Here is a 27,355-nt window from a genome sequence, read left to right as displayed (position 1 = left end):
CAACATTGAATGGTTGTTGCTGAGATCCATGGGGCAACACTTGCCTTAGTAACAACCATGGCCTGCTGAGCTTGTCCATATGCAAGGAAGTTGCTGTGATTTTCGTAACTGTTTGGTATGATGCAAGTAGAACTTGATACATCTTTTTACATCTAGTGTGTGCAGAGACTGTTCTGCTGGGGTCATATGATTTGGAACAAACGTTCATAAAACAACTGGTTCATTAAGGTGCAACTGAGGGGGCACTTTAGGAATACATTTTGGATTAGTTTGTAAAATAACAGGGTCCTCTGTGAACCGGAGAAAAGGGTCTCATGTTGTGAACACCTGAATTTCACTCACTGTTCAAGGAGATGTTAGTGCGAGTGGCTACTTTCCAGGTAAGGAATTTCAGAGTGGATTTATGAATCGGTTCAAACGGTTGTTTGATGAGCTGGGAGAGTCCAATATTAGGATGCCATTCCGGTGGAGGAGTATGTACCGGAGGGAAAACCTGGAGGATTCCTTTCATAAACTGTTTGATCATTCTTGTGGAGCAGAGGGTAGGAGCTTGAGAGGAATGTCTGTACCTGGAGATTGCAGCCAGATGTACTTTAACAGATGCATGTACTAGTCCTGAACGAGCTAGCAACAGTAGGTAAGGTAATATGTGTTCTGTTGTTGCTTCTAATGGGTGTAAATTGTTCTGCTAACACCATATGCAGAATCTTTTCCACTTTAATTTGTAGGATCTATTGGTTGTTTCTGCTCTTTTGTGCTTGCTAAAAGATCTCCATTCCTGGGGAATGTTTACATTCTGAAATTCATGGAATTCAGGAGCCATGCACATGATTGTAGAGTGTGTGGATCCGGGTGCAGAATCGGTTCCTCGTTAGTAGTGTCAGCATGTTGCGCAGACAAACTGGCTTGGTCTCTGAAAGCAGGAGAAGCTCAGCGAACCAGAACTGGGATCATGTGGGGAAAATCCTACAAAAATATCCAGGACCGGTTTTATCAAAAAGGCCTTCCCCCCACGGTTCCGAGAGTGGGTGCCGACTTGCGTAGAAGAGGCATTTGCTGTTGTCGCTTGTGGCAAAGAGGTCTAATTCTGGTGTACCCCAGAGGTGTAAAAATTCTGTTCAGTTTGTCTTCCAGGGCTCTGGCTGAATATGTCCACCAGAATATTGCTCGTCCCAGCAATATGCTGCACATTGAGGATGATGTGGTGCGGTGTCAGCCAGCTTCATAGGTCCTTTGCCTTCTGAGATAGAGCTAGAGATCTTAGAGATCTGGTTCAACCCTGCTTGTTCTCATAGCGCATGCTGGTGGGGTTGTCTGTTCGTACCAGCACCAAAGAACCTTGTATGCAAGGTAAGAAAGCCTGAAGAGTGAGGAAAATAGCTTTGAGCTCTAGGCAATTTATATGCATGGACGTCTGTGAGGCAGACCATTTGCTTTGAATTTGCAGATCCTGGATATGTCCGCCCCATCCTTCTAGATAAGTATCTGTTGTTATGATGAAATCTGGAATTAGGGTCAGAAAAGAGAGACCCTTGGAGACATGAGGTAGATGAGTCCACCAGTCCAGAGCTTGGACCATTCTTGATTGTAATCGAGTCATTGAAAGACCCCTCTGTCTGTATCCATTGGAGCTGTAACTCTTCCTGTAGAGGCCTCATGTTCAGGCGTGCTAGGGTAAGAAATCTATTGCAGACAACATCATTCCTAGCAATGATTTGTACAGACGCATTGAAGCTGACTTTTTTCTTTAAATTGTTTGGGTCAACTGTACCAGTTTTTGTCTTGCCTGGTATCGTGGACCTAGCCAAGAAATGCTATTCATTGACCTGGGATAGGGGATGATTTCTGAAGGTTCAGCTTTAGTCCCAACTTGTAGAATAATGTAATACAATCTTTAGTGGCTTTGGAAGCTTGCATATATGTTTGTGCTTTTAACAACCAGTCGTCCAGGTAGGGGAACACCTGGTGACCTTGTTGTCTGAGGACGGCTTTTATGGAAATGTGTATCCTGCAAATCGAGAGTGGTCATAAATTCCCATGGTCTAAGATATGTAGGATAACTGACAGAGTGACCGTACGGAACAATTGCTTACTTTGGAACTTGTTGATCTGTTTGAGATCCAAAATTGGTCTTCATTCTCCTGATTTCTTCTTGATGCGGAAAAAATGAGAAGAGAAACCTGTGTTCCTCTGGTTGAAGGGCACTCTCTCAATTTCTCTGTTGGTGAGCCTGATGAGGGTTTCTCTATGTAATAAGTGAAGACAGAGGTGCGAACACTTTGGAAGGTTGTTCGGAAGTCTTTGAACGAAATCGAAGGTATGACCATCGGTCACCAGGTCCAATACCCTCTTGTCTGATCTAATTTTCCTCCACTCATGAAGATGGTTTGAAATTTTCGCATCCTCAGGGTGAAGCAATGTGGTAGCTGGCACCTGGTTGAAATCATTGTTTGCAAATGCCCTCTCTGGACTGGGTGGGCTGCTTGCGCCTAGGTGTCTGACTTGTGTAGGTGGTCTGAGGTGGAGAGCAGTACTGCTGTTGCTGATGAGGAGGTCTAAACTGCGACAGGTAGGGTTGGTATTGATGATAACGCTGGTATTTTCCTCTATAGGAAGAGAAACCCCTTCCAAGAGTTCCTCGAAAGAGAATTTTCCTATACTGCAATGTGCCCAGCGACCTTGCCATATCCATTTCAGTTTTGATGGCGAGCAAGGCGTCATCATTGTTTTTACTGAACAGTGTTTCCCCATCATATGCCATGTCAAGAATTTTTTTTGAATTTCTGGTCTGAAAGATGTAGATTTCAGTCAGCCCTGTCTTTGCAAGACGACAGCTCCCGCTAATTGTTGGAAGCCATTAGAAGCAATATCCATTGCACATTATTTCTGAAGATGCGTGATCCCCCTCTTGCAATATTTTTCGAGTCTATGATTTTTGATCCTCAGGTACTAAGTCAATCAACGCTCCAGTCTCTGACCACATTTGTCTATCGTAGTGGCCTAAGATGGCTAAGAAATTGGCTGCACAAATAGAAATGGCAGACGTAGTGACAACCGTTTCCCAATGTTATCTAATTGACTGCCCTCCTTATCCAGTGGAGTAGAAATAGCAGTGGTAGGATTTTGGATTGACGTGTGCCACTTGTGATACAACAGAATCTGTTTTGGGGTGCTATGTGATACAGGCAGGAGAATTATCAGGGACCTTATATTTCATATAGTTATGTGGCACCACAGATGCCAGAGTTTTTATGAGGGTTTTTGCCCTCTTCCAGGTGTGGTCTATAATTGGGATAGCCCTTACAGATTTGCATACCTGCTCCTTGAAATCATACAAGAAGCAATCAGCTTGCTTCACAGAGCTAGGTAGATCAAAACGTGCTGCAGCCCTTTCCATTAAATTGTGGAAAACCCCTATATCTTCAGGATGGGAATTCGAGGGATGCAGTGCTGGTGGTGACGGAGTTGGGATTACATAATCATCCCACTCATCATGAGGTGGATGGGTGTCATTAATCTCAACCCTCTTCCCTGTCGTCATCAGATAATGGATCCTCCCTTAGCAGTGGAACAATAGAGGCTGATGTAATTCTTTGTGTCACAGGTGGTGGCATAGTTCTAGGAGTGGATAGAACAGGTAGTGATGTCGGAGGAAGTGTTTGTGGTTGCTGCGCAGTGTCTGTGAACCTTTTGCGGTAGTCCTGCACCATTGCCTGCAGATCTTGGACCAGTGAAATAGGTAGTTGCACTCTACTTGAGGAGGTGAAGTTTCTGAATGACCATGATAGTATGGATGTTGGTGTTTGCCATACGGATCATATTAATATCCATAATAAGATTCCTGTTCCTCCTCATCATCATCATGATATTTTACTTGTAACTCTGATCGACTATGTGCGTCTCCATATGGTCCTTCTTCTGAGTTATCTAACTCATCCAGCAAATGCTTTGGTGGATATGGGAACACCTTGCTAGGGGAAGTGTCATGAGGCTGTAGAAATTACTTAGAACTTTTTCTCGCCGTGGACAACATTGGCGATGAAGGAATCGTTGTTCCCATCAGCGGTGGTGGCGTCCATGAGTGCTTTGTCGATGGTGAGATAGAAGTGTGCAGTATGGGTGCATAAATGGATGAGATTGTCGTCATCGGTGTCGTCGATTGTGCTGACAATGAGACAGTGGTGACTGCCGCTGTAGTGGCCATCGTTGACAGGGAGAACGTAAATGGTACCTGGATGTTAGGTCTTATTGTCAGCAGTTCTGAAGACGTATGCAGTCGGCTAGAAGACTTGGTGGATGGAGTGGTAGGCACCAAGGTCGCACTTTTTGATGAGAATTGTTGTGTTTTCTCCTTTTTATGAGACTGAGGATGGGGAGTCGTTTGCGCCTTTCTTTTTTCCTCAGAAGTACCCTGATCCACGGATCTTTCTCTCTTCTGAAGCTTAACAGAAGTGTCACTCTCCTCACCTGAAGATGTACGTTTCACCTTCTAGGGCCATAGCAAAATCCTCGCCTCTCTGTCACACAATGTCTTGGATGAAAAAGAGTGACAAACCTTACAATCTTTCACAGTGTGCTTAGGATGAGGGCAGTAGAGATATTTTCTATGTGGGTCATCTGCATTTAATCTCTTCTCACAAGATCTGAAGGATCTCAAGAGGTCTTTCTTTGAAGTATCAGGCATCCTGATGGTTTTGAGCAGAATTAAAAACTGAGCAGAGCTCAGGGAGAATCCCTTCCACAATGTGCAGTAGAAAATCTTATGGAAACTTCCTCTTTTGGGAGTGTTATAGAGGGTGCTGTTGCCTGATTGGTAATAGTTTCAAATTTGATCCTTTTTTAATAAGGGCATAGGTAGGCTGTTGAATTGACTCTCCATTGCCATTGTAGCCTATGGTATTACTACATATTGCTTTACTATGGTACAGTGGGACTCCCACTTCGACAACAGGGAATGATTCAAGCATGTGAATCTATGAAAGATCCTGATGGACTACTCTTGAGAGGCAACCACCTTGTCTTCCAATCATCTTTGACAGATTGAAGCCTCGACTTGACCCATGCTGGTCAGCAAGGCATAGTAAAGACAAAAACTAGATTGTGGAGAAAATTTTGTTCTCCCATTTAGCCGAAATGGAAGAGACAGCAATAAAAGGCAATTGGACCACCAGTCCACTGAGGACAATCACCCGATCCCTAGCTCGAGCCAGATCTGATGTTTGTTGTTTTCCTAATAGGAGGCACCCCCTCTACTGGTCCTCTGCAGTAAAAGTTAACCCAAGGAAGTGAAAATCCCAGCCACTGACAGGCTAAGTATCTAAAACACTCCAAATCTGGCTCATCAGGGTCATTATCTGGTGGCAAAAGGCTTATGCATGCCTTGTAGTCCTTTGCATAGCTAATGCCACTGAGCACAACTTCTAATGGGCACTGTACTCATTCCTTAGGTACTATGGAAATGCACTGTACCTGACCCAGAGATGCCTCCCACCAACCGTTCATCTCTGCATTGTCAGGACAGTTACCTATACTATACTTCATCGCCCCTTCTGGGTTTTCACTCCACAGAGATACGGTAATGAGTGCAGCAGTGCTAATTGCGATATCAGTGCATCTCTTATCAATTTAAGAGATCATGTACTTGTGATGAACAGGCACAGCAAGAGCAAATTCAAACTACCGTTTGACCCCATGGACTTTGTCAGGTATAAAAGGAAATTGATAATCGCACAAAGAGATGAAGATGTCACCAGGAACATCTCGATTTTCAAAAGATTTAATGGACCCATGCTAACTCATCTGAGAGACTATTAAAATGACCGTATTAGCAAAGAATACACCTCCCTCAGTCTAGAGGTTCTAAGATTGTTGCCAAACTCTCCTTGTATGCCCTATGCCCTATGGCAAATGTACCAAAACCCACCTTCACATTTGCCATGATCCTGCTGAGAGGCCACACTTTCCTGTGCAGAGGGTTCACAGGAGGCCAGTGTAATCGCATACCTTTTATTTTCCACCCTCTTTATTGTTCAATCAAACTTGAAATAACCTAAGGTCCAAAAGTGTGCTTTGTATGTTGAGCGTTAAAGGCCCAGGTTTCTACTGATTATTGAAATACTGTTAAGGTTTTTCGTTGATGTTCATGTTAAGTCTCTCTCAAAATTCGGAAGATGTAGTATCGTGCATGCGACTCTGGGCAGATGAACATTCTGCAGTGTTCTACTGTTAGTTCATTCCGTGATGTAAGAGCGCTGTTCAAATAAAAGCCATTAAACCAAACTAATACTGCGTGCTCTCATTTATGCATTTAACTCCATCAGCGTCACCACCTCCACTGAAGACTCCCCTCTTGCCGCTGAACACCTGCATTTTCAGATTCGCACCGACCCGAGGACCACCCTCAGAGGATCCCTCGTCTACCGTCCTCCCGGACCTCGCGCCCCTTTCAGTGACACCATCGCCTACTTCATCTCCCCGCACGCCCTCGCCTCACCGGACTACATCCTCCTAGGCGACCTCAACTTCCATCTGGAACAAAACAACGACCCCAACACCACCACCCTGCTCGACAACCTCGCCAACCTCGGCCTCAAACAACTGGTGAACACTGCCACCCACATCGCCGGACACACACTCGACCCTATCTTCTCCGCCAGCAAACACGTCTTCTTCAGCCACGCCTCTGCCCTTCATTGGACCGACCACAGCTGCGTCCACTTCACATTCCGACGCAAGACCCGCCACCTCCGCACTCAACCCATCCCTCGCCGACAGTGGAACAAGATCCCTGAAGAGCAACTCTTCGCCGCACTCGCCGCCAACCAACCCACCCTCACCACCGACCCCAACGTCGCAGCCCTCAACCTCACAAACTGGATCTCCAACTGCGCAGACAACCTTGCTCCCCTCAAACGCTCGCAGCGACAGAACAACACCAAGAAACCCCTCTGGTTCTTTGACACCCTCAAAGAATCAAAGAAAACTTGTCGCGCACTTGAGAAAGCCTGGCGCAAGGACCGCACCACTGACAACATGACCGCCCTCAAGAACGCTACCCGCAAACACCACCACCTGATCCGCACTGCCAAAAGGAATTTTTTCACCGACAGACTGGACAAAAACAGCCACAACAGCAGAGAACTCTTCAGCATCGTCAAGGAGTTCTCCAACCCCAGTGCCAACGCCGTCACGCCCTCACAGGATCTATGCGAATCCCTCGCCACTTTCTTCCATCGCAAGATCAGCAACCTCCACGACAGCTTCGGACACCAGACCCAACCTAACACAACCGAACCCACATCCCCGACCATCACCCTCAACAACTGGACCCACATCAGCACGGAAGAAACCAAATCCATCATGAACTCTATCCACTCCGGCGCCCCTTCGGACCCCTGCCCGCACTTCATCTTTAACAAAGCCGACAACATCATCGCCCCGCACCTCCAGACCGTCATCAACTCTTCTTTTTCTTCTGCTACCTTCCCCGAATGCTGGAAACACGCCGAAGTCAACGCCCTACTAAAGAAACCTACGGCTGACCCGAGCGACCTGAAAAACTTCCGCCCCATCTCCCTTCTGCCTTTCCCAGCCAAAGTAATAGAGAAGACCGTCAACAAACAGCTGACCACCTTCCTGGAAGACAACAACCTGCTCGACCCCTCACAGACCGGATTCCGAACCAACCACAGCACTGAAACCGCCCTCATCTCAGTCACAGACGACATCAGAACCCTGATGGACAACGGTGAAACAGTCGCCCTCATTCTTCTCGACCTCTCGGCTGCCTTTGACACCGTCTGTCACCGCACCCTAATCACCCGCCTCCGCTCCACCGGGATCCAAGACCAGGCCCTGGACTGGATCGCCTCCTTCCTCGTAAACCGCTCCCAAAGAGTCTACCTCCCTCCGTTTCACTCAGAACCCACTGAGATCATCTGCGGCGTACCTCAAGGCTCATCACTCTTCAATGTCTACATGAGCCCCCTCGCTAACATCGTACGCAAGCACGACATCATCATCACCTCCTACGCCGACGACACCCAACTTATACTCTCCCTCACCAAGGACCCCGCCAGCGCCAAGACCAACCTACAAGAGGGTATGAAGGACGTCGCAGATTGGATGAGGCTCAGCCGCCTAAAGCTGAACTCTGAAAAAACTGAAGTCCTCATCCTCGGCAACACCCCGTCCGCCTGGGACGACTCTTGGTGGCCCACGGCCCTCGGCACCGCACCGACCCCCGCAGACCACGCCCGCAACCTCGGCTTCATCTTGGACCCCCTTCTCACCATGACCAAGCAAGTCAACGCCGTGTCCTCCGCCTGCTTCCTCACCCTCCGCATGCTCCGCAAGATCTTCCGCTGGATCCCCGCCGACACCAGAAAAACCGTGACCCACGCCCTCGTCACGAGCCGCCTGGACTACGGCAACACCCTCTACGCTGGGACCACCGCCAAACTCCAAAATCGCCTGCAACGCATTCAAAACGCCTCAGCCCGCCTCATCCTCGACGTACCCCGCAACAGCCACATCTCCGCACACCTGAGACACCTGCATTGGCTCCCAGTCAGCAAAAGGATCACCTTCCGACTTCTCACCCACGCACACAAAGCCCTCCACGACAAGGGACCGGAATACCTCAACAGACGCCTCAACTTCTACGTCCCCACCCGCCCCCTCTGCTCCTCTGGCCTCGCACTCGCCGCCGTCCCTCGCATCCGACGCTCCACGGCGGGTGGGAGATCTTTCTCCTTCCTGGCGGCCAAGACCTGGAACTCCCTCCCCACCAGCCTCAGGACCACCCAGGACCACTCCGGTTTCCGGAGACTCCTAAAGACCTGGCTGTTCGAGCAGCGATAACCACCCCCTTTGTCCCTAGCGCCTTGAGACCCGCACGGGTGAGTAGCGCGCTTTATAAATGCTAATGATTTGATTTGATTTGAACTCATGCCATTAGCCCAGAACACTAAACCCCCACACTGTTGAACGGATTTTCCTTCCAATCTTCTGTACCCCAGTGTTAAAAGCTGAAATGTACCTAGGCTGTCACCCATTTGTCTGTGCATCTTTACAGATAACTGGTGGAAGCCCTAAAGTTAGAGAATCCACCAGTAGAATTCCGTACACCATAGGGGTAGTATATAGCACTTATAGAAATTAGGATTGTCTCCATTACGACCAAACTCTAAATTGGGCCCTTGCATAAAGAAAACTTAGATGCATAAACGGTAACGTGAGTAAACGGGCATGTAGACTGTCAAATTTGGTTTTGTTCTGTCATGCAACATAGCATTTGCATTTTTTTCTTTTTTTTTTCTTTATCAATAGTAGGTGCTTCAATAAAAAAATTGCTATTTCACTACTACTTTCTCCACAACACTAGAGTTTTGGTGCCTCTTTATCTGAAGTCTGTGACCTTCTACATATGAAATAAACAGCGCTCCCCAAAACAGTGCTCAGTTTTACCTCAAATTGATGTCCCCACAATACCCTGTGATTGTGTTCACATTCACTGATGGAGGTAAATGATAACACCAAGAGTAATTAGTCGTGTTGTTCTGTTAATGGTTACTCAAAGTGGCTAAGTTAAAAAAAAAAAAAATTAAAAAAAAAACAAAAAAAAAATAGGTACCATGTTTCCATGTGCCTTTTGATTGCCGGTAGTTTTCTTTCATTTCATTATTACTGTCCCTAAAAATTATAAAGCATAACTGTAGATACATACAAAAATGTGCAAACGTTATTTTGTATGGAATAGTTTACTTATTAACGACAGAATTTGATGGTGTAGCAAAGTGTCTTATGTTAGAAAGATTGCATGATCAACCCAAGTGGTCTCCTGTCTCTGAGGACAAGCAGAATCCATGTAACATGCACTTGAATTCATTGTCTGGAAGATTTGTTCTTTTTTTTGTTTAAATCGAAAAAAGTTTCAATCTGCGTCAGGCGTTAGGGTGATCTCAATTCTGCAGGAAGGTGTTTCATTAAAGACCTAATTGATCAGAGAAGGATCCTCCACCCATGATATCAGCTTCCCTGGTAGGGAAGTCTCCAAACACGTAGTAGGAAAAGGTGCAAGAATTTGTACCAGTCCAATGATGTGTGCAGCAGAAGCGGGGTGTAGCTCATAGGTGTTACCTACTTTTACTAAGAGTTACTAGGTCCTACTGAACCATATTGTGTTTTAAAGTGAAGTCTCGTACATGTTTTACCACCCACTATCATACTGCAATCCTTGCGCTTAGTGCCCCAAAGGTCTGATTCATTAATACCTGCTTAACCCCAGACCCCTTGGCACTACACCAACAAGAAGCAAATACTTGAGCTGTCTTGCGGCTAACCCACCATTGTTCATGTGTGCTATTCAGTCACGTCTGGTTTTTTACGCTTTACATCTCCATAGGGTACATGTTCACCCACCCTAGAAGAAAGATATACTGTCTCTGGCAGAAGAGTAAAGTGGAAGAGCTCCTATAACCCTCACTACCATCACTCTGCGTGATTTATGACAAGCAAGCTTTAGCCATCCTCAACTCTGATGACTTGAATGCAAGGGCATCCTCCACCAGATTATGGTTCAGGAACAAGTGGCCAGTGTTTTCCAACATCATCAACGTACCCACTTGCTCAGGTCACGTTATGTCGTTTTCCAAACATTTTGCTGATCTGGGCTTCGAGGTGAATTACATGAGTATGTTGGTTCAGTCATAGTTCAGGCATAGATCATACATTTATGTAAGTTCTGTAAATCCAATGGTGCAAGTTTGTTTCTGATGTGTTTTTCCAAAAGCGGTCCACCTAACATGTATGCTGACTGACTTAATTATTTTTAAATTCCTGTGCATCCACATATATGAAAGGATATAACAATCTTACTTCTGTAAAGGTGTTGACCTGGGAGAATAATGTGCAAACCATCAGGGGACGTAAGCTCTTGTATATAACTGACACAGGATTGAATCTTACATTTCTCAAAGGTAATTAAGAAGATATTGTGTAAAGCAGAACAATTTTGGACATCAGCTAAAACAAAACAATTTTTCACTTGTCTTCTACTTAGTACACAAACTTCACTAATGTATGTATCGACACGCTGGGTGACCTAGCATTGCTAGTACTATATTATTACATTGACTTTCTTGATATATGGAAGATGTTTTACAGCATGTAGTGGTACAGTTCCTTACATATGTAGAAGCAACACAAGTTGGTCTTCAACGGACTGGTGTATGAAAGATTTCCTAGCAATTGTGTAGGAAAGTTTTAATTCTATTAAGGACACAGAGGCAAGGATTATTCTTATTTCCTTTTCTCCAATTTATTGCTCAGCAGCCAAATTATAACTATCGTCCACACAAAGGAGTACAAATCCCATGAGTTCTTGAAAGAAACTTCTATGGTCCCCACATGCTGTGGAGACATATCACAGTCTGTCAAGAAAGAAATACGAAAATCTTCCCTACCTAGTTGAGGGAAAGGACAATCCAGATGACCCTGATCACAGCAATGAGTCGGGTGACACAGTGGCTTCTAGCCAACTGTGTCGACCTGAGAGTGCCACCAAAAAAAAAAAAAACTGTGTGGAGTCTGAGCCCACTGAGGACAGGCAGGGGATTAGGGGACCCCAAAGTATGACCCCCCCACCTGACTGTCTCTTCCCTGAGTTTCCAGAAGCCAGAGCGACCCCGCCTAACTGAAAGAATTTTATGAGGTCATGCACCTCATCTTTGAGCAGCCTGACCCCTCTGGAGAGCTCTCAGGCCCCACCGGCCCAGGCTTCTACTGGCAGGTTCACCCGCCGCACCAATAGAACCCTAAGAATCTGGTGACTGGTCTGGAGAGACAAGCAACCTGAACCTTACTCAGCATCCAGACTCCCCAAATCAGAGCCAGTGCCTTATTAGTATGAAAGGCCTGTAGTGGGTGATAAGTGGGAGGGGGTCTGCGGACCATTATGGCTATCAGACATTAGATGATCCTCAGGACACCTGGTATGAGGGTCTGGCAGGTGCCAGTGGCCTGGACACCCCTCCCCCCCCCCCCCCCCAGACACTGGCCTCGTCTCTCCTCCTACCGTGGCTATGGAGGAGGGTGCCTTATTTGCTATGGTGGTGCAGAGGGCGGCTGGGATCCTGGAACTTTCGCTACCTTCTGTGGCAGTCAAGACAAAAGTTGATGGAGGTGTTTCAGCCTGGAGTTGCCCGGACAGAACCTTTACTCGCATTTAATGAAGCCCTTACAGACGTCCTTCTTGGGGCCTTGTCCAAGTCCTGCACAGGGGCTCCTGTGCATAGGATAATTATCCACCAACCTTGCCTCGCCCCAGGGGACCCCATTTTCTTTACACAGTACCCCACTCCAGAGCGCTTGGTAATCCTGGCTTCCACGTCTAAAATTATTAACCATGGTGCATTTCCTACCACTCCACCAGATAGGGAGTCCAAAAGGCTGGATACCTTCGGGAAGAGGATGTTCTCTTCTGCCAGTCTCACTGTGGTCAGTGAACACCACATGCCTCTTGAGCGATACTCCCATACGATCTGGGACTCTGTTGCGCAGATGCTGCTGCTGGTCTTGGAAGAGGCCTGAGCCTTATTCTCTCAAGCAATTGTTGATGTGAGAGATGCAGCAAAGTTCACCATAAGATGTGGGCTGGACACTACTGACTTGCTAGACGGAGCGATTTCCTCCTCAGTGGCCCTTAGGCACCAAACCTGGCTGAGAACAACTGGCTTTTCGGGGGACGTGCAAGCTTTGCTCATTGAAATGCCCCTTGATGGCTTCCCATCTGTTTGGTGAAAAGGCATACTCCGCACTGGAACGTTTCAAGGACAGTAGAGCTATAGCCAGGTTCTTGGGTCTTTCTAAGGCCCGTCACCAATCCCTGTCCGCCTTCTGCCATGGAAGAGGGTTCCAATCACATCTCTACACTCCCAGCCACCACGGCCTGCAAGTTCTGCAATCTTTTCATGGCAAGGACACAGTACCTACAGACTACATGGTACAGTCAGCCACTTGAGGTCAGTGATATACCACCATAGATTTTTTCAGTTTGCCCAAAGGGTCAAGTCCCTCATCTTTTGTGACCACTCCCTTCCCATGCCAACCTCTTAATGACAATCTGACGAGGACCACCTCTCCTTGCTCCACCAGAAAGAGTTAGCTGTCTTGGCCAAGGGAGCTATAGAGAGGGTGACAGCATCAGAAGTAGGTAGTGGTTGCTATTTCCATTATTTTTCTGGTGTCCAAGAAGGACAAAGGACTTTGTCATATCCTAGACCTGCCCCTCCTCAAGTGCTTCCTGAAAAAGGAGAAATTCAAGATGCTCATGCTCGCACAAGCTCCGTCTGTCCTAGATCTGGGAGACTGGATGCTAGCGTTGAACTTGCAGGGCACCTACTTCCACATTCCGGTCGTGCCTGCCTACAGATGTTACCTGTGGTTGTAGGTGGGCCAAAACCTCGTCCAGTGTGCTCTACTCTCTTTTGGCCTTACCAGCACCCCTTGGGTGTTCATGAAGTAATGGCAGTGGTTGCAGCTTATCTATGGAGGACAGGGATTCCAGTCTTTAAATCTCAGCAATTGGCTGTTGAAGGCAGGCTCATCCTAGGCAGTCATCTCCCACCTCCAGACTATGGATAACCCTCTGCACCTGCTGGGGTTCACTATCAATGTGTCAAAGTCACACCTGACTCCCTCAGACGCTCAGTTTTATCAGAGCTGTTCTGAACACAATGCAGTTACTGGCTTATCCTCCTGAGTGGAAAGTCCAGGATATTCAGGCTATGATATCAATGTTTCATCCTCTACCCTGGATTTTGGTGAGATGACCTTGAAGTTGTTGGACCTTATGGCCTCCTGCTTGGAACACATGCCCTCTGGCATATGCCGGACCTGAAGACCCAGTGGAATCAGCTGCAGGGAATCACTCTGAAATGGTCCCGATCTCAGTGGGAACTGCAAAATATCTGCAGTGGTGGCTAACACATAGCAATTAGGTCTGTGGAAGAACCCTCTCCTTTCCCCAAACAGAGCTGTCTGTAGTGACAGTTGCATCACTCCTGGGTTGGTACAGCCATACGGGAGAGGTGGAGATCAGAGTACTTTTGTCTCCTTTCGAATCCGGGCTCCACATCCATCTTTTGGAGTTTCGGATGATCCAATTGGCTTTGAAAGCTTTTCTTCCTTCAGTCATGAGAAGGCTAGTGCACGGACAACACCACTGCCATGTGTTACTGAACAAACAAGGTGGAGTGGGGTTATGGACCCTATGCCAACAGGCTATGTGCCTCTGAACATGAGTTCAGAAGATCATCAAGAATGACCGCGCTGAGGTCATTTTTGTGGCTCTGAATTGGACACAGGGAGCGGGTCTCCTGAGCTGTTGAGCATGAGCAAAGGTCCTCCGATCAGGCTGCCTCTTCAGAAGAACCTTCTGTCACAGCAACTGGGAAGAGTCAAGCACCCGAATCTGAAAACATTTTGCCCTCAGGCATGGAGATTGAGCAGCAACAGTTGCTGTCTTTCAGACTGCTCTGTTATACTGGCAGCCAAGCATCCCTTAACCAGTGGTATATGCCGTCCATTGGAGTAAGTTTGTGGCATGGTGTACAGAAAAGCATGTTAACCCTCTATCCACACCCTTTTCCCATGTTCTCTTATTTAGTATTTCTTTTTGCCCAGCAAGGTTGTGCTCTGGGCATTTTAAAAGGGTTACCTTTCTGTAATTTCTGTGGTTGCCAGATCAGCCATCCCTTTTCAGACCCCCTATTGTACATCGGTTCCTAAAAGGTCTCCAACACATTTTTCCACCAGTGCCTTTTATAGAGCCCCAGTGGGATCTAAGTCTGGTTCTCAATTTTCTGATATGCACTCCCTTTGGGAGGCTCCACAAATGTCCACTCAGACTTCTCTCCTTCAAAAAGGACTTACTAGTGGTAATAACTTCTGCTCAGAGGATCAGTTAGCTACAGGCGCTCGCTGCACATCTTCCATACCTCACTTTCTACCCTGACAAACTGGTTCTTCGAATTAGGGCATCTTTCTTGCCAAAATTGGTTATCACTGTCCATGTAGGCCAATACATCACTTTGCCTACCTTTTACACTCTGCCTCACCCCTCTAAAGAAGAGGAGAGACTTTACCGACTGGACCCAAAAAAACATTGTTGTTCTACTTTGATGCACTCATGAGTTCTGGTTGGATGATCAGTTCCTCCTAGGATATGTTGGAGCCACAAAAAAGTAAGACAGTGCAAAAGCAGGCCATCTGGCAATGGATAGTTCTCTACATTGAAATCTGCAACCCCTTGCAGGTTTGCGTGTTCATTCTATCAGAGCCGCAGGGCCAACTACTGTGTTAGCTCATGGAGTTCCTGTCTTGGGTATTTGTCAGGCAGCAACATGTGTTTTTTTTTATTTATTTTTTTAAACACACTTTTACAAAGCACTACTGCCTGGACAGTGAGGTCTGGTGAGGGGGTCATTTTGCCCGTTTGGCCCTACAATATTTCTTAGTATAATACATATTTGTTAGACCTGGCAGCTTTTTGGCGTGTCTCCCCTGTCTTTTTGCCTTCTGACCTGTTTTATGGTTTACTGGACTCTGTTTTTGCAGGTTTACTGTCTCTGCGCACTTTACCACTGCTGATCAGTGCTAAAGTGCAACTTCACCCTAGGTAAATTGTACTGTTGATTGGTTTACCCATGATTGGCATATTTGATTCCCTAGTAAAGTGCCCTAGAGGTGCCCAGGGCCTGTAAATCAAATGCTACTAGTGGGCCTGCAGCACTGATTGTGCCACCCACATGAGTAGCCCTGTCCACATGGGTCAGACCTGCCACTGGAGTGTCTGTGTGTGCAGTCTTAAACTGCCAATTCGACTTGGCAAGTGTACCCACTTGCCAGGCCCAACCCTTCCCCTTTTGTACATGTAAGGCACCCCTAAGGTTGGTCCTAGGTAGCCCCATGGGCAGGGTGCAATGTATTTGAAAGGTAGGACATGTACTGGTGGTGTTGTACATGTCCTAACAGTGAAATACTGCCAAATGTGTGTTTCACTTTTGCAAGGCCTATCTCCCTCATTGGTTAACAGGGGCCCAGAAAATAACTTTAAAGCGCATATTCCCTTTGAGGGCAGATAGAAATATGAAGTTTGGGTTGTCTAAACTCACAATTGAAAAATACATCTTATAGTGAAGTTGTTTTTTAGATTGTGAGTTTGAAAATGCCACTTTTAGAAAAGTAGGCACTTTCTTGCTTAAACCATTCTGTGACGGCCTGCTTGTGGATTCCCTGTCTGGGTTAGTTGGGCAGTTGTGAATTCCCTCTTGACAGTGACAGAAAGGTGTCTGGGGTGTAGCCTGCATATCCTGATGGGCTACCTGAGCTAACGTGGAGGGAGGAGTGGTCACTTACACCTGAAAGGACTATGCCTGCTCTCACACAATGCAGTCTGCAACCCCCTAGTGTGCGTCTGGGGCCTGGCCTGGACAATGAAGGATCTTGCAAACACTTGAGACTTTGCTTTGAAGTTTGCCAACTTTAAAGCAGAATGGGGTATAAGAAGACCCCAAACCACATACTTTTAGAATCTTTCTGGAATCAAGAGGAACCTCTACCCGGGAGAAGAGCTGGAGAAGGAGTACTGTCCCTTTGCTGTGTTGCTTTGCTGGACTGGACTGCAGTTGCTGCTGCTGCCTGAAACAGTGCAAAGGGTGAACTTTGCTGTGTGTCCTGGTTGAGAAAGTTCTCCAAGGGCTTGGAGTAGAGCTTGCCTCCTGTTGGAAGTCTCAGGGACACCAAAGACTTCAGTTTCCTCCACCTGCAGCACTGGGAGCTGTGTGTTTTGTGCTGTTCAAGAGGAGAAACCACTGTGCCGCCGTTAATGAGACCACTGGCCTGCACTTTGATCTGCCGATGCGGCACAGAGCTGCACTGCCCTGCTTCGCACCTCGACCCTGGTCTCACCGATGCCGTCATCAAAGAACTTCATTGAGCTGCTGCTCACACAGCAACCTGTGGGCCCGCTCTCCGGCATCGCCTTGCTCACACCGAAGCCGGGGCATCACTGACACCGCTGATCCTGTTGGCACTGGCGCTGCTGCCTGCACTGTGGCCTGTGGACACCGCTCGTGAGGAGCACGAAGCACCGTCCCGTCCCGCACCGCAGTCCCAGTATGCCAACACCATCGACTCCAGTGTCGTCACTAGACATCCCTGCCTGACCATGGCCTGTGGACACTGCTCATGAGGGTCATGAAGCACCGTCCCGTCCCGCACCGCTGGCTTGGGCATACCGGCTACTGCGCTTTAGCAACTGTGACGCCGCTGCCTGCACTGTGACCACCCCGTCACCCCTCTGGGCGGCATTACTGAGCTGCTGCCTGCAGCGTGACCTGTGGGCACCGCACGTTGCTTCGCACCACAGCCCCGACGCCATCCACACCAGCGCTCCTGACTTCATCAGCCCGGAGTTCGATCCGCATTACGTGTGACTTCAAGGGCCTGACGACTCCAGCACCGACTCCGGAAACCAACACAAGCGATGCCGCTCCCTGCGAGGATCACAACGCCCTGCAATTCCAAAGGTACTGTTTGCGGGTCTTCCAGACACCACAGCTGGCCCGCGACACTGTGGCTGGCCTGAACTGTTGGGTTTGTTGATCACAACGTCATGATAGCCCGAGGTGGAGCTATTGACTTCAAGGAACTGTATTTTTGAGTAAATCTTGCAGAATTCATATATTTATTACTGTGTGGTGGATTTTTATCGTATTTGGGCTTGTTTTATATAGCTAAATATTGGCTAGTTTTCTAAAATTTGTGTGGTGTCCTTTTGTAGTGTTTTCATTTATTACTGTGCGTTATGTGCAAATTCTTTACACATTGCTTTTCAGATAAGCCTGACTGCTCATGCCAATCTGCCAAGGGGGTGAGCAGGGGTTATCTGAGTGGGAATCTCCCTTATCCTGACTGGAGTGAAGGTTCCTACTTCGACAGAGTGCAAACCGACTTCCAACTAGAGACCCCATTTCTAACAATATTGCAGTCACACCTCCAGGGAGGTATTGCTTTGGTATCTATTCTAATGTAAGGAGCCTGCGGATAGAAGTCTGTTGGATGAACAAGTTTCTTCCCTTTGGTAACGCCTTATCTGGTAGAGACTCTATCTAGCAGCAGATTCCTTACCAACCACCCATCCTCCCTACTCTGCGGCCAGATAATAGAGATCAGGATTTATCCCTACAAGCGTAGAGATTTACTCACCAGTGGTCATTGTTCCTCATGGCTCCGCCCTTCTGGTGTGGAAGGTTGTAATAGAAACAGACATCTGAATGCTGGGGTGGCACCTACATAGGCACTGCGCAAGTCATAAACAACGCTACTTCCTGCACGCAGGGGTGCTGCTCAACAAAAGGTTCTTGATTCAGCCTGATTCCTGGGTAATATTCTCAGGTAAGGAATCTGGGGCTAGATAGAGGCTCTACCAGATAAGGCATTACCAAAGGTAAGTAACTTGTTCATCTTGGCATCAAAGAGTTGTCACAATACTAGTTTCCATCTTATCACACAGATTGCTGAATCTCAGCACATTGGTATCCCTTACTACACCTCTGCCAATGGGTGCCCCACAAGGCTCCGTGCTGGGGACCGATCCTCCTCCTCTTCTTCCTCCACACTAAATTTATTGGCCAACGATCACTTGACACTTGGTTTCTCAAATCACCTCTATCTGCATCTCTGCCCTCCATCACTGGATGACTATCAGATCTCTTAAGCTGCCCCCCCCTGGCTCCCCCACAAAAAACAGGAACTTTCCTGTCACTTCAGCACCTGTCTCTGTTCACCACTCTATCCACTTCTCCCATGACCTCACCCAGAAACCTTGCTAAATGGTTCTGTTTCCATGGGTTTGTTCTCCACCTACAAATGATTATGGAAACATGCATATCTAATACATTCACAGGAACAAGGTTTAAACTATTGAGGATTAGGGAAATATGTGCGTAGGTTCCTTTCTACACATCCATAATTGATTCTAGAACTATTGGTCTCCGTATCAAGATATAGAATATACAGCTTGTGTGTACTGTATACATAAACCATGGCTTTACACTACATTCCAAGGTGTCTTACCAGTCCAGATGATGCACCTTGACATTTGTATCCTTCTGGGTAAAAATGGGTAAAAAAAGGTAAGATGGAAGTATCCATTTCCGTATCTGAAGAGAGCATATTTGTTTGGTGGATTTGGAGAAGCGAGATGGAAGCAAACTTATTTGGCACAACTCCACTATACTCACATTCCTATGTGAAGTATAGCTGATAGTATAACTTAATTGGCACACTCATAAATTGCAACTGTTGAGGACACATTGAAAAGCACTGGACTTTCTGGGACTTAATGTGCTTTGATAGTTTAGAAACTATTTACGGCTACATATACGTTTTGACTTCCGTTCAATTTATGTAACTTTTCTGTTACAATTGAAGGTTCCTATAAAATAATCTGAATTGCAGTTGATTGGTGCAAAACATCAGGATGCCTTATACTTTGCATAAAATTGCAGTTTACTAGGGAGATATTACAGTTTAAAAGACAAAATAACTATTTTGGCATTAATTATTACCAGCGCCAAGTTTGGAACTATTTCAAAGGAAATAAAATGAGTGTTGTTTTATATTAGAAGGATTAGATTTGTTTCCTAGACTTTATTGAAGAAATCTGGAAAATGGATAATAATGTGTAAGCCTTTGCAGTTACTTTCATTTTGGTCAGTTGAGTTTGAGTATGCATGGTGGAATCTTCTAGATAATACAGATACAATAACTACCCTTTGTTCAGTGTGCAAACGGGTTAAATTCAATATTTAAGGTAAAAGTAAGCTGACCTTTACATATACTGTACTGTGTCAAGAAAAATGTGACTGAAGGGCTGTGGTTTTTGCAGAGCCATAGCCTGCACAAGCAAGCCATATTTAGGCATATTTTATTTTTTTTAAACAAAGCACATCTGGTCCATTTCCAACAGCTATCTGAATGTGTTTTCTGGAACAAATGGTTTCAATTTCTTTATACGTTCTGTAATCATTATTGCCTAGGCTTTAATCCAAGAGTCGATTCTCAGACCGACCATTCCTCTCGCTTTTCACTTGAAGGCCCTGTCCACTTTCACTCTGGTATTCTACTTAAGCAGGAATTTAAATCAATATTATTGCTACTGCTGGATAACAGAGATTTCTGACATGAATAATTCTTAAGCTTTGGCGCCTGTTAAGGTTAATTTTTATAGTTTCTGTGATTTCATAAGGGACAACTGGGAGCTAAGTTTCTGCTGTATCTTTGACATCTACAGAACATACTGCTTACAAAGAGTTCAGAACTCCAAATCACAAAAAGGGAATGATACAGCAAAGCATGTGAAATTGTGGAAGATGCCAACTCGGGAGACATTTTTATTATAGATTTTTAAATTCAATATGAATGGCTTTGTAACTCTCACTCCTCAGATTGATAGCTTTGTATCACAAAGTGCCTCCCTCAATTTGTACTTTCTGTAGACACATGATTTATGGAGACAAAGTCAAGGAAAATGTTACCATACAAATGATTTTCAACTGAACGCTGCGTTTATTTCTGGACTTCATTTAAAAAATAAAAAAAAAGCGGTGGCCCATCTCTAGCCATCTGGGATGCAGGATCCGCAATTCAGTCTTAAGTTGGTGGAAAGATTAAATTGATAACTAGTAGTAAGTTGATAGTGTAGGACGTCCAGAATCTCAATTAATGACTTGAATGGTTAAATTAATGAGAATAGTAGAGGTGCAGGTAGTATTATACATTTCTTAACAACAGTCTCTAGTGCTCCTGCTGCCTTTGCACATTTTGAATGTTACATTTCTATATTTTTTTACTTTTGTGTATGAATGGATGTGACCTGCATAAAATCATTTGGTGTCCTTGATTGTTGAGTAGCCGCTGTCACTGAGCTTCAACTTTTCACGTCCGAGTTGCAAAATCCTTTAAGTCTTTGAAATATTGCATCCGAGGAATATAGACACACGTCTCTGAATGTTGTAAAGAACATTGTGAGATGTTTGAGCTGGAGACTGATGAGATGTACCTGAAGGTTAGAATTTTCTGGGCTATGTATGTATTTGGCATTTGTATAGTGCAAATCTAACTGAAAAACAGCAGAGCTCTTACAGGCAAGCATACAGTCAACAAATGTTAGGAGAAGTATTTGAATAGTTAGCAGATTGTAGATAGCAGAAGTATACTGTTACTGCATTATGTGAAGTTTTTGTAAAAAAGATCTTCAGCTCTTTCCTAAATCAGAGCGACATTAGAGCAGCGCTGATGCATAAGGGTATTTTGTTCGGGTTCCTGGGTGCATAGATGGAAAAGGCCTGCTGCATTTTTTACACTTAGTCTCCAGTCTGATGGTGTCCTGGCTTGGGTGTGACAAAAGCCTCCAGAGATGGTGAGCTTTTCTGCAATATGAGTGGGGGTGATTGTTGGGACGGCTTTGTATATGATGCAGCTGGTTTTGAAGAAAATACAGATGGGCACGGAGAGCCTTTGGAGTACAGGATGGTGGTGATGTGATCATATTTTCTCAGGCGCTTAGTTAGATGTGCTGTGGTGTGTAGAAGTCCCCTAAAGTGAGCCATTGTGAAATTTGGGAGGCTATCGAATAGAGGGTTACCCCCCAAACTGATGCAAGAGTACGGGCACTTGAACAGCAGTTCTGAATGTGCTTTCTGGAACAAATGGTTTCAATTTCTTTAGTAGAAAGAGCTGAGACCAGGTAGTCTTTGTTTTGTTGGTAGTGTGCTCCTTGAGGGTGAAGTTGGTGTCCAGGTTCAATCCAAGTGAGTTTGCATTTGGTGAAAGCTGGGGTTTGAAGCCATCAATGTTCATTTCATTGAGCCAGGTTGTACTATTTCTTGCATGTTCTTGGCAAATCATGGACATTCTGTCTTAGAGGGGTTGAACCTCAGGTAGGTGCTAACATCCAAATCTGACTGAGGTGTAGGCAGTATTTGAGGCAGTGCGTGTCTGGAGCAGAGGGGACTTTCAAATTGAGATGTGTATCATGAGCATATTGGTGAATTTTGATGCTGGTAGTTGTGAGCAAAATCCCTAAGGGGATCAGTGTAGAGACTAAAGATGACAGAGGATACTATGGAACCTTCAGGAATCCTACGGATGATAAAGATCTTTTGGGATCTGAGGATGACCACATGAACAAACGAGTGTCATTGCCTGTGAATCACATTTGAGACTTCAGGGTGAATGAGGGTGGAATGATGTAGTGGTCAGCTTTATCGAAGGCAACTGAAAGATCCAGCAATATCAGGAGGCACGGGCCATCTTCATGTATGCTTAGGAGGGCCTTGTCTGTGATGTGTAAGATAACTGTGTCCATGCTGCACCGTAGTATGAACCCATTTGGTAGTTGTGAAGGAGATGGTTAGTACTAATGTGATTCTGGAGTTAACAGCAGAATGTTTTTTTGATTATCCTGCCAATTAAGGGTAGGTATGTGATGAGCCGATAGTTGGTGAGGTCATCCAGGGCTAGTATAGGTTACTTTAGCAGTGGGAGGATCAGGCCTGTCTTGGCACAATCTGCAAGAGATAGGTTTTTTGTTTTTTAAGGATGACCATTGTGGCATTCTACAAGAAGTGGGGGTGGGTGAAAGAAGAGTGGTAGGTTTGGTGTTGTCGATGGGCTGTCATATCTTCTGTGTTGAACTGAAGACAATATTATTGGCATTGCTCTTGCCTGTTGGGTATGGGATAGGAGGGTCAGGAAGGAGATTAGTGCAGTGGTTGATTTTCTTGAAAATCTTTCTGGTTCTGTTGATTCATTGATATTGCTGGGATAGTACTTTGCTTTGGCTGATGTGATGAGCTGTTCGTGTGTTGCACGGATGGACTTCAGGATCAATAGGTCATCCAGACTTTTGTTTTTCTTCCATTTTGTTTCCTGTCTTTGGATGGAGAGTTTATTGTAAGCAAGGTCGTTAGTCTTCAGTGTGCTGAAGTTTTTTGCTTGCATTTGCGAAGTTTACTTGGAACTCGTTTGTTCTCCTAGCTCTCCGAAAAAAGTTTTGAATTAGTTTTGAAGAGTGCTGGTGACAGGTGTGGATTTGGCAGGAAGAGAGAGATAAGTTCAAGCATTAGGTTGTAGATAGAGAAGCCTTTGAAAAATCTTAAGGTTTGGAATTCTCTCTTAAGTTGACCTCGGTTTGTTGGTAGAAAGCTGAGCAGGGTGATGAGGATGGCAAAATGTGTGGCGTTGTGTGTGAGTTGTTTGAATGTGATTGTTGGAGATGTTGAGAAGACGAGTCAAGGATGTGCCTTTAAGCATGTTGGTTAGGTGACAAGCTGAGTGTGTCTATAAGGTCGAGGAAGGCATCTCTGGTTTGTTTTTTTGCTTATATTTTTTAGCTTATGTTTTCTGGAAGGTTGAAGTCACTCAAGAGCGCATTGTGGATGTGTTAGATGGATGAGGTGGCAAGAAGAATTAATTAGTTAAAACCTTGTTCTGCCTTGACGACCTTTAGGTTTGAAAGGTGGGGGGGTTGAATTGCAGAGTGGGAAGTGGCTTGTCAGGAGCTCCATGGAGTTGAATATTACTTGCTTGCATATGGTGCGGGACTGGGACAATGTCCGGATAACAGAGAGACCCCCTTCCTCATTATGTGTGCAGACCACACAATGGATGTTGTAGCCTGCGGTAATAAAAATGTATAATATACACACGTTTGAACTGTGTTTTTGTGATGAACAGTGCACCAAGCTTGTGATGAGATCTGTGACGCCTTGTGCACGGAGTACCACAGAGTATGAGCATACATCTGAATGTGTATGTTTCGTAGTTTGATAGTGTGTGATACTTAGTGGAATGTGTATGAGGTTGGGTCTGTGTGTTGTGAGGATGCTTTCAGTGTTTGTCATCCAGGTCTTGGTGTGATCGAAAGGATTAGCAGTATGGGGTGCTGGGTGAGGCACATGCTTATAATTTACTTTGTAGGTTTCAGTAGAACTTGGATTCTAGCCCAAGGCCCTTCCTGGTCCTAGCAGGACTAAACAGGCAATACTATTCTCTGTGTCCATATTTTACTGGAAAAGCCCAGGTGGTGAGATTCTCTAAAGTGTTGATTGGAGTAGGAAGAAGGCAGGAAGGGTTGTCACTTCCTGTACAGGGGTACCTGGAAATGCAGTGATCTCACTTCCTGTGGCGATTATTAATGGGAAATAAAGTCTGCTTGCCTGGCGTCTTCTTTTAAGGTGTCTCTGGTTGAAAACCAGTGATGTCACTTTCTGTGGAAATGGATGATGGGGAATGAAGCCCTCTTGCCTATTTCTTGTTTTAATGATGGTTTTGGCAGGAAACCACTGTTAATACTTTCTGCACAGATGAATCCTAGGAACTTAAGTGGTGCCACTCCCTATGGAGATATATGATGGGGATTGTCTGTGTGATAAAGTTGTTGAACACTCACATGCCTGTATGTTTGCGATGTGAACCACTAACATCTGTGACTATTCTAGATGGTGACATATTTCATTGTTAAAACTGTAGATTGCTGTTTAGTGGCTGAATGTTAAGACAGAAGTGTCCTGTGTCATGTCCCTGAATGTTACAGCAGAAGAATACAGTGGCATGTCTCTCATTGTTGCTCCATGTCTTTGAATATTTGAGTTGAGCAAACATTGACGTGTCGGCAAATACTGAATCCAAAGACAGTTGATTTACTTTTGTGTTCTGGAGCTAAAGAGCGCTGAGCTAGTTCTCTTAGTGTTACAGCTGACAAAAGCTGCAGTATGTCTTTGGATGTTCGAGCTGAGAAGCATTATGATGAAGGATGCTTATGTGCCTTTCAGTGTTAAGGCTAAATAACCCTGTAAAGCATATTTGAATGTTTCAGATTAAGAATGCTTTAATATGTTTATGAATGTCAGAGCAGAACATTGAGATATGCTCAAAAGGCAAAGTTAAATATTGTAACCTGCCAATAAATCTTCAAGCAGCAAAAGTCTTATGTGGCTGTCCCATCTGTTCTTGCCCAAGGACACTGTGACATGTCTCCAAATGCTAGAGTCAAAGAAAGTTCTGAATTGTCTGAACAAGAGATCTGTATAATACGAATGTTATATAACTGAAGAATATTCGGGCATTAGTTTGAACCATTTAGAGCTAAAAAAAAAAAAAAAAAAAAAAAAACTATTTTAGCTCATTGGAAAGTCAATTAAAATGAACTGGGAGATTTATATAGATGCAGTGGGAGTATTTGAAGTACAAGCATGATATGCAAAAGTACATGCATCAGGGTTGTACACCTGAGGGCTTGGCTTCCTTGGTCCTCGCCACATTGTTTTCCTCTCTGGTGTGGAAGTGTGGTGGTGCTATTGAACTTTCATCTAGTCCATGCTTTCCAACTCATCCATATAGCATGTGTCTCTGTAATACTTTGGGGATTGTTTGGAAAATTGAATGTTTTTATTCATTTAAAAATAAGTAATCCCCCTTTTACCTCATATCTCCCCTCCTTGGCTATTATCTAACGTCATTGCCTCTGTTACAGGGCAGAGGACGGGTGATTTCCTGGGTACGGAGTGTGACAATAACAATGACACGGGCCTCGCTCCTGGGAACATGCTGGATAATTCGCTGTGCTATGAGGCCTGCTTAGCTGGTGAGTGGCAGTCTGATGAACATGAACTTACAACTGTCACTCACTCATGCCACAAACCCCACCACCCCCCAAAAAAAATTAAAGAAATGATTGATTCATCATGTAGGATGCATGCACAAATTGTTATGGGACATTGACGTTGGGCTGTGCAGTGGTCACTTGTTTAAAAGAACCAGTGAAGTTTATTGGAATGTCCTGGTTTCTTATACTAGTGAATTTAATACGTGTTTGCTTTTGCCTTCATCCATAGCTCCTTTACTAAACTATTTGTCCATTCCCCATCAAGAAGTGTGTTTGGCCCCTTATTGATTGTACAGAAGGGTAGTACCACCGGCTATCACGCCTATTGGAGTGTTACCTCTTGCTCATCCAGAGGGCCTCAGCATCCCCACCTATAGTGAGGCTCTGCTTTATTGGTAGACCCTTACATTTCTCCATCATTAGGTCACTGAAAGGACACAAGCCTGCTCTCCAAAACAGGGCCTTGCCAAACTGAGCCCAGTACTGCTAGCCTCAACTTGTATATGTGTTCCCTAGAAAGGCGAAGTTTACTACTCAAAAGCGGGTGTGTGGTCTTTCATAAGTGGTTCGAAGATTGTTGGTATAGGGCATGCATCGGTCTGATCTGTGCGTGTCTGTGTTTAGGATGATAATGAGAGAGATGAATCAGTGGATCCGTCTCATCCATAGCTTGCAGTAGCACACCTTTTTTCTCTGGTAGAAAGGCTCAGGTCTGCCATTAATCCCGGGACCTTTGGTCACAAAGGTTAGCCACTGCTGACTGGCCTCACAGAGCCAAACAAAGAGAGTAAATTGTCTTATTTTGGTAATACTTACTCAGTCACAAACGTTACAGCTTTAAACCCTCCCTCCCCAACCACCTCAAATCTCTGTGGGTTTAAATGGCTGCACAGCCAAGTAACACCCTGAAGTTCCTTGTTGGTACTGCTGTTCGTTGTGATTCTTGAGATTCTGAAAGTGCTCAACAGAACGGGGAGTCCAGGAATTGTTCTCAATAAATATCTCTGCTCTACACGGGCCTTGAAACAGAAGCAGTATTTAGAGCTTGTATTATTTTATTTCCCATGGCATAGGTGTTATGTATGTCCCTTTGTTCCACAACTCTACCTTCATCTTAGTATGGTGAAAAGAGGGTGGTGCCACAGTGAGATAATTCAAACCAAATTGCACCCGTATTTCCCTCTAGACAGCAGGCATAAAATCAGAACTCTCCTTAGTGCAGAGCAGTTTCCTTTATTACTTCTGAGTAACCCCTCTACCACTAGTCCCCCCCATATCTTTGCTTAACCTGTCAGGCTTTAGTACAACCATTGTGGCCCTGCACGTCTGTCTATCTTTCCTATTTTTGGATATTCTCTGCAGTTGATCTGAAAGTTCATGTTCACTGTGCCAACACTGTTTGTTCAGCCCATGCTTTGTTCCTAATGCCAGGGTTGCCAGACATACGCAAATATATTGACATGTACCCTGAAAATCTGATATGTCTTCTGATCAGTTGAACAAACAACAAGAATGATCATAGGACATTTTAGTTTAGGTGAAGTGCCATAGACGCCCATGCCATATGTGAAGCTCAGACTTAGTAAGTTTTCACTTTGCAAAAAGGCTGTAAAGGTAAAC

The 27,355-nt window shown here is 45.3% G+C and overlaps 1 protein-coding gene across 3 annotated transcripts in view; it reads left to right on the top strand.

Annotated features, from left to right (window-relative positions):
• RNF157 (ring finger protein 157) overlaps positions 1–27,355 on the top strand; it is a 494,906-nt gene that overhangs the window by 384,625 nt on the left and 82,926 nt on the right. For 2 of the 3 annotated variants that reach the window (XM_069200214.1, XM_069200215.1), the window contains exon 18: positions 25,604–25,714. The exons of the other annotated variant lie outside the window; for it this stretch is intronic. In XM_069200214.1, the coding sequence (XP_069056315.1) occupies positions 25,604–25,714 (111 nt within the window). The remainder of the gene's footprint in view (positions 1–25,603; positions 25,715–27,355) is intronic. 3 annotated transcript variants of the gene reach the window in all.

This window comes from Pleurodeles waltl, chromosome 7 (genome assembly GCF_031143425.1).
Source record: "Pleurodeles waltl isolate 20211129_DDA chromosome 7, aPleWal1.hap1.20221129, whole genome shotgun sequence".
Classification (NCBI taxonomy): Eukaryota; Metazoa; Chordata; class Amphibia; order Caudata; family Salamandridae; genus Pleurodeles; species Pleurodeles waltl.
The sequence above is the reverse complement of the archived record's forward strand: the minus strand, read 5'-3'. Positions and strand labels throughout refer to the sequence as shown.